Source organism: Amphiura filiformis, chromosome 7, assembly GCF_039555335.1.
Source record: "Amphiura filiformis chromosome 7, Afil_fr2py, whole genome shotgun sequence".
Classification (NCBI taxonomy): domain Eukaryota; kingdom Metazoa; phylum Echinodermata; class Ophiuroidea; order Amphilepidida; family Amphiuridae; genus Amphiura; species Amphiura filiformis.
Window position 1 is genome coordinate 45371833 of NC_092634.1, and position 6615 is coordinate 45378447.

Here is a 6615-nt window from a genome sequence, read left to right on the forward strand (position 1 = left end):
GCACTGTGCTTCTACAGATGTTTACCACAAAAATCATGCTGCACGTCATTCTGTGGGCACTTTTTATGTGCTTGTGACTATACATTGGTACATTGTGCAATCTTTAGGCCCTTGATTCAATACTGTGACTAGCATGTTGTTATGTGTATACATGTACATTATACGCTCTGCAGGATTAAATTTAAACGTGTTTAGATTTGATACTGCGACCAGCAAAATATGCAACTAACTCACTGAAGCTGAAGGTGAAACAAAGTATAGGGACCTGATGACAGTAACAAGTATTGACTTGTTTCCTTGAGTGGATAGATGTCCCTTTCACCTCCAGGTATTAATGTCTTAGGCCCCTGATTCTTGCTTGTCATGATGATAATTGTGAAGGCAACACCTGTGCATAGTTGAGACTTTAAGCAAGGGACACAAATCCATGTTAAAACTATGTCACTACGAAGCTCAAGGCGAAACAAAGTATAGGGACCTGATGTTGACAGTAACAAGAATTGACTTGATTCCTTGAGTGGATAGATGTCCCTTTCACCTCCAGGTATTAATGTCTTAGGCCCCTGATTCTTGCTTGTCATGATGATAATTGTGAAGGCAACACCTGTGCATAGTTGAGACTTTAAGCAAGGGACACAAATCCATGTTAATACTCAGCACCATAGAGAGCAATACTTTCTAGTTTAGACTGACCATGGGGACAGATATATCGTGGGGACTGATCATGTGAAAAAAGAAAAAACTAAGTCTTCTTGGTACAGATCATTATAGTGGGATCTTGTGATTGAGATTCACTGCACACATACTCATCACCAAATGCACTGCACATCTACAGATGTTTTCCACAAAGATCATGCTGCATGCCATTCTGTTGGCACTTTTCATGTGCTTGTGACTATACATTGGTACTCCTTTATTTTGGTAGTGATGTCAATACTTTTTTTTTTTTTTTTTTGCAAACATGCTGACAAACTGCTCTTGCACACATGGTTGTACACTCTGCTACATTATCTTTATGCCCGCGATTCAATACAGTGACTTGCATGTTATTACTAACCTTGAGGTGAACCAAAGTTTAGTGCAACGGGCACACCCCATCAGTCCGAAACCCCGTCGGTCTGAACCACCACTAGTCCGAATTTTAAGCTTACCTAACACTAACCCTTACCCTAACCCTAAACCTAACCCTAACTCTAAACCTAACCCTAATCCTAAAAATTCAGACTGGCGGGGAGACCCCAGTGCAACACACCAGATTCAAAATTCCACAGAGCTTTCTCTGTAGGATAATATTGTTTATTATCAACTTAAAATGTAAATTGAACTTCTTCTTTTTTTCTTCAACAGCTGCTGGAAAAGGAGAAGTATTCAGAAGGATTGAGAGAGAAATATAACAAAACCAGACAGAAATATGAAAATATGAAGAAGAAATATGGTGGTATTGAAAGATACATGGAAGATTTACCAACATTGGAGGAGCAGACCAAGAGTAATGAGATGATATCCTTTGATTATGTCTCGTAATGAAAAGTAGAAATTGCTTTTATATTTTGTTCTCTGTCCCAGAAGAAGAGCAGTTAATCTGCTCGAAACGTTGGTTGTTTGACTTGTTTCCCCACGTCAAGTTGGTGTACCTTGCTCTTTTAATTTCTAGAAATTCAGTTTGCTCTGCTGGCAAGGGGAAAATTATAGCAGGGTTCGAATCGGGCTCTTGAGATGGATTTTGTGTGAACTGGAGCTACTGGCGACCAACCAAAGATTAAACACACTACTACTCTGAAAAATAATGTGCCCTATTTTCCCTTTAACCATGTAGTATTTGTATACTCCCTCAGATTTATTTGAAGTGACGAGTCCTCATGTAGGTTTTAATAAATTATGTGTATTTTTGCAAGTGAAATTAGATCTCTTAATATAATGCTGTCCTGTCCACAACAGTGTAGTGACCGGGCATCCCAGTACATTGATAAGTCATCAGGCTTGTTAGTCTGTTTACATCTGTTTTTATTCATTTATCATGACCTTTGTTATGAAATTAAGATCATTATCTATCACAATTTATTAAAACAATTTGTGTGTCCTTCTGCATTTATAAATAATTTCATACTGCATTGTACAAATTTCATTGATATCAAGGATAGAATGATGTGTCAGATGGCAGTCATGATGTTAAAGATGATAAAATTGATAGTATTGTTGTTTACTTCTTGGTATTTTTTATTTAAGAATATGTATTACTTTGAAAATTTGTAAAAACAAATTATCTTAATTTAACATTGGAATATAGATTCCAAAAACATAATAGGCACATGTATGCCAACGTTTTACATCATATCAAAAAATTAAATGAACTGATTTGTTCTTTAAATCTGCATTCTTCATTTTTGTAATGATAAATCACACATAGGATAGCGGCATTTGCACAGTATTTTTTGTGAAACCTGTGAGCATATCAGATTTTTCAGGCTTTTTCAAACTTTTTAGGTTTTTTCATGGTTGATCATTCTCATGCCTGCCTCGAAGTAAACTTTATAAATCTTGTGCACTTAAAAGTGTATGTAGCTGGGAGGAAAAGCCAACCATCATTCAAAAATTTTGAACTTTCATATTAGAGATATACCAAAAGACCTTGCATATTGAAGACGAAGACAAACATCCCCCCCCCCCAAAAAAAAGAACATTTCTCGGATTCAGAATGCAATTTCGTGTGTCTGATGTGCTTTCAGGTCCCACAAAAAATACTGTGCAAACGTCGCTATCCAATACTTAATGAAACTCTGCTTTCTGGATCATTCATGACCTGTCATGAATGGGTCAAAAGTGTAAAAAAACAGTAACACAACCTGTCACCTATAATATCCTTTCACTTCTGTGATAATTACCATTTACCTCAATATTACCATGATATTTTAATATTTGGCATCGGTCCAGTTTTAATATTGTAAGCCAAAGTCTTATTCATCCTTGACTGATATATTAACATCAAGAATTTGAGGGAGAAGGAGATACTGCTGAAAGAGCGCATCACCCAGCTGGAGGTGTCGCTGACGGAAGCCAGGCAAACTATTAGGACCAAGGAGTTAGAAGTCACTAATCTGGAAACCAAAGAAACTGACTTACAACTACAAGTTGAAAGGTATGAATACAAGGGGTGTGACATGATCTGATCCACTCAGACCAAAGTTGGACATTTTGAAAATTACCATTACTAACTTGTGAAGCTCAGTACCTGACTGATTTTGCCGACTTCTGTCTGATTGGATCAGATTGTGTCACATATTGAGGCCAAGTTTGTGGCCTGAGTGGTCCAGATGTTCCTGGGCCAAAGAGATAAAATAAAGTGTTAATACAACATATTCCATATGACCTTGTGCACAAAAATTAGAAATCTGCCATACTGGGTTGTGACTCATGGGGATCAAAATGTATACCAAAATAAAGTGTTTGCATAGAATGCTTGGCGAGTGTAAGAACAATGAAAATCTGTGTGAAATCAGTTTTCCCATGTAGCTCTATGCAGTCAACCCATTTTAAGCCTTTTTTAGTTGCCGGGAAAGAAATGAAAAAAGGAAATCCTGCATGTAGCACATAGCATATGTTTTACTTTAAAAAAATGGTTAAGAGGCAAACTTTATTTGGCCCAATGTAACAAGGCAGAATTAACAACACATATAATGTGCAGTTTAACAACATCCGATCGCATCAGCAGCCAATCAGACACTCCTCCATCGTGTGGCGCCAGTGTGCCAAAGTCCACTGTAAAACAATCTGTGTCCCCTCACTTTTCATGACGGATTGAAGCCCCTGCATGAGCGACACCCAAATATAGCAGAGTAAGAACTCTCCTTGTTTAAAAGCAGCAATTGTACATGGAAAATATCCCCATGCTTTATATATGGAACTGTCCTCTGCTTATTTCAATGAGAGTGCGAACTGTATTCAGTGTTACCTGTATAGTGAGAATTTCTAATTTGTACTTCTGTGAATTTTTCAACAACAACAAAAAAATCCTCAAAGACGAATGACAGACTACAAGACTTTGCCATATAGAGAATAAACATTGCTTTGTATAAATAGCTCTATTGTTGCACATTTACATCATAAGCAACCTTTTTACATGAAATTGTGAATTACTTGTGCACATGTGGGATGAAAGGTTTAACAACCTATGAAAGAGGATACGTCCATTAGCACATACTTTCTAAGAATGTTTTGTGACATTTAGAATAAGGAAATGAATGCTCTCCTGACATGCCATAAGCAAAAACAAACCACATGAAGTTTTAACTAGAAACATAATAAATCATCAACCTTTTAAAGACCTAAAAGATGTTATCAATCATAATATTAATGTGGCATTACAAATTGTCCTTTTTGATTTTATCAGAAAATCCTAGAAAGTGGCAGTTGTGAAATAACTGTTTGTGCTTGCTGTCAGTTATAAATGTGTTACCTTGTTAATGTTGAAACAGAACTGGACATGTTTAATGTTTTGCTTTTGCAATAGTTTGAAGGAATTTTATTAAAAATATGATAAGGATCTTATTGGGAAATATGCCAAAGTTTTAAAAAGTTAAGATATAATCCCCCACCCCCATGGATTAAAAAATTTACTAGGCTTAATACATTCCAAGTCAATGAGTTTGCACAGAAGCCCCAGATCTAGATGGGGGTGTCATGGAATAAATAGTGTTCCTTTTGAATATCTACAATATTATATCTATGGCACTTTTCATAAAACTACTGTGAATAAAAAAATCTACCATGCATGACAAAACTGAAGGGTTCTTCTTAGGTGTGAAATAAACCAAAATATTTGGTTATAGGTTATAGTATTTTTGCCCAAACTTTGAAGATGCGAAGTGTCCCTCTTCAATTTATGTCCAATCTAATGAAAGTCACAACCATAGTTCTGCAGATCAATTTTGAGGATGGCTTCCTGACTGATGAAGTGTAAACACTTCACTTTTCACAAGCCAGGACCTGCATGATGGCAATTTCAGCATATCCATGATGATTTTCACTGGCATATGACCAGCAGACATCCTAAATTAACTTACATTGATAAACAAACTTACCATTATACACATAGACTTCAGAAACTTAACTCTCTTCACGCGGGTGTCGACTGCAGGCGACATGTTTCAAAAAAAAAAAATTCAAAATTCAAAATTTCAGAAATGTAAATTTTCATGACCATATTTGGAATCAGCATGTAAATTGCATTAAAATGAGTACAAACAAGCCTAGTATTGGTTTATTAGTTCTTAAGATAGCTCTTGATATTTTGGAAAAATATTTCAAAAACTTGAACTTTTTCCGTTGATAAAGCGCATGGCTAGCATGCAGAGCATTAAGCCTCATGCTTTTGATTTTGTTCCTGACAGTTTTGTCACCTATTTTCTCATTTAATTACAGCTTTGAAGAAGAAATTTCCAAACTGCATACAGCTCTAGGCGTTGCTAAGGATGAAGCATTTGCGCAGATGGGGTTCTTTCGTAAGGGAGAGATAGAGAAATTGAAGAAGGACAAGGAGAAGTATAAACATGAAGTTGTACAATTGAAACAGGTGGGTGGATATGCCTTTTAATTGATAAGATAAAATGGTTTCACAAATAACATCAATTTCTTTATATTATTCAATGTTGGCTGATAAATTTGAGAGATGTTTATATTTTTCCCAATTTGTTTGCAGCCTGAGTAGATTCTAATTTTATCTTGATTTCGTTTTATGTTTTTAAATTAATATAAGTACTGGAAACGGGAAATATATTTTACAACTCATTTTGCTATATGTTGGGTCCTATACATAGACTTTATCAGGCATCTGATCGGTGATGATGTGTAAGGCACAATTATAAAAAGAGACACATCACTAGGATCCACAACATGTTCATCTATCAGGGCACAGTTCTTTAACTCCAATACATTTGTACATTCTTTAAATGGCCTTAGAAAATTTGGGTACAAAAACTCATACTCTGCAACTTGAGGTCAATTTTTGCACTATAAGTGTTTAATTGAGGTTATTGAACTATGCTATTGGGAAGCGGCCATTGTGGTCCATAGTGCACACATATAGGATGAAGGAAAGGAGAGGTGGGTTGAGAAAGGATTCAGGAAAGCCATCAGGGAGAGAGTTGTTGGCTACATGCACTTGCCTGTCCTTTAAAAATACCCCAACCAGCTATCTATGACGACCCCCTTCACCAGCTCACTTGCACTTGGCTGAAGTTTTGTCAGTGTTATCTCCTAGATTTCAGCTGTTAATGCCTAGATATGTTTTATGTAAAAAAGGAAGAAAATAAAAAAGTGGAACAGCCCGGGTGGTAATAATAAGAAATAGGGACTCTGCTTCAAGCTTTCACTCACATGAGATTCTGCCTTAACAGGGGTTCCTTGCTGCCTTGCATGTCATACCTGATGAAATCTGATGGTATTATATGCAGTGTTGCAAATTAAAGAGAGTTGCAAATTTTATTTCTTGAAATTGATCGAAGGTCCAAAATAATGTTTGATTTACTGGATATTACTCCCAAGATATACTCAAATCATTGTTTTCATTTTTTCAATTAAACAGGTTGTTGATAGTAAACATCAGCACATGAAGAAACT

At 36.1% G+C, this 6615-nt stretch overlaps 1 protein-coding gene across 1 annotated transcript in view; it reads left to right on the plus strand.

Moving 5' to 3' along the window:
- LOC140157234 (centrosomal protein of 85 kDa-like) overlaps positions 1–6615 on the plus strand; it is a gene marked incomplete in the record, with an annotated part of 71230 nt that overhangs the window by 60541 nt on the left and 4074 nt on the right. Inside the window, 4 exon segments of the mRNA XM_072180358.1 lie at positions 1348–1500; positions 2982–3136; positions 5419–5569; positions 6581–6615. Coding sequence (XP_072036459.1) covers positions 1348–1500; positions 2982–3136; positions 5419–5569; positions 6581–6615 — 494 coding nt within the window.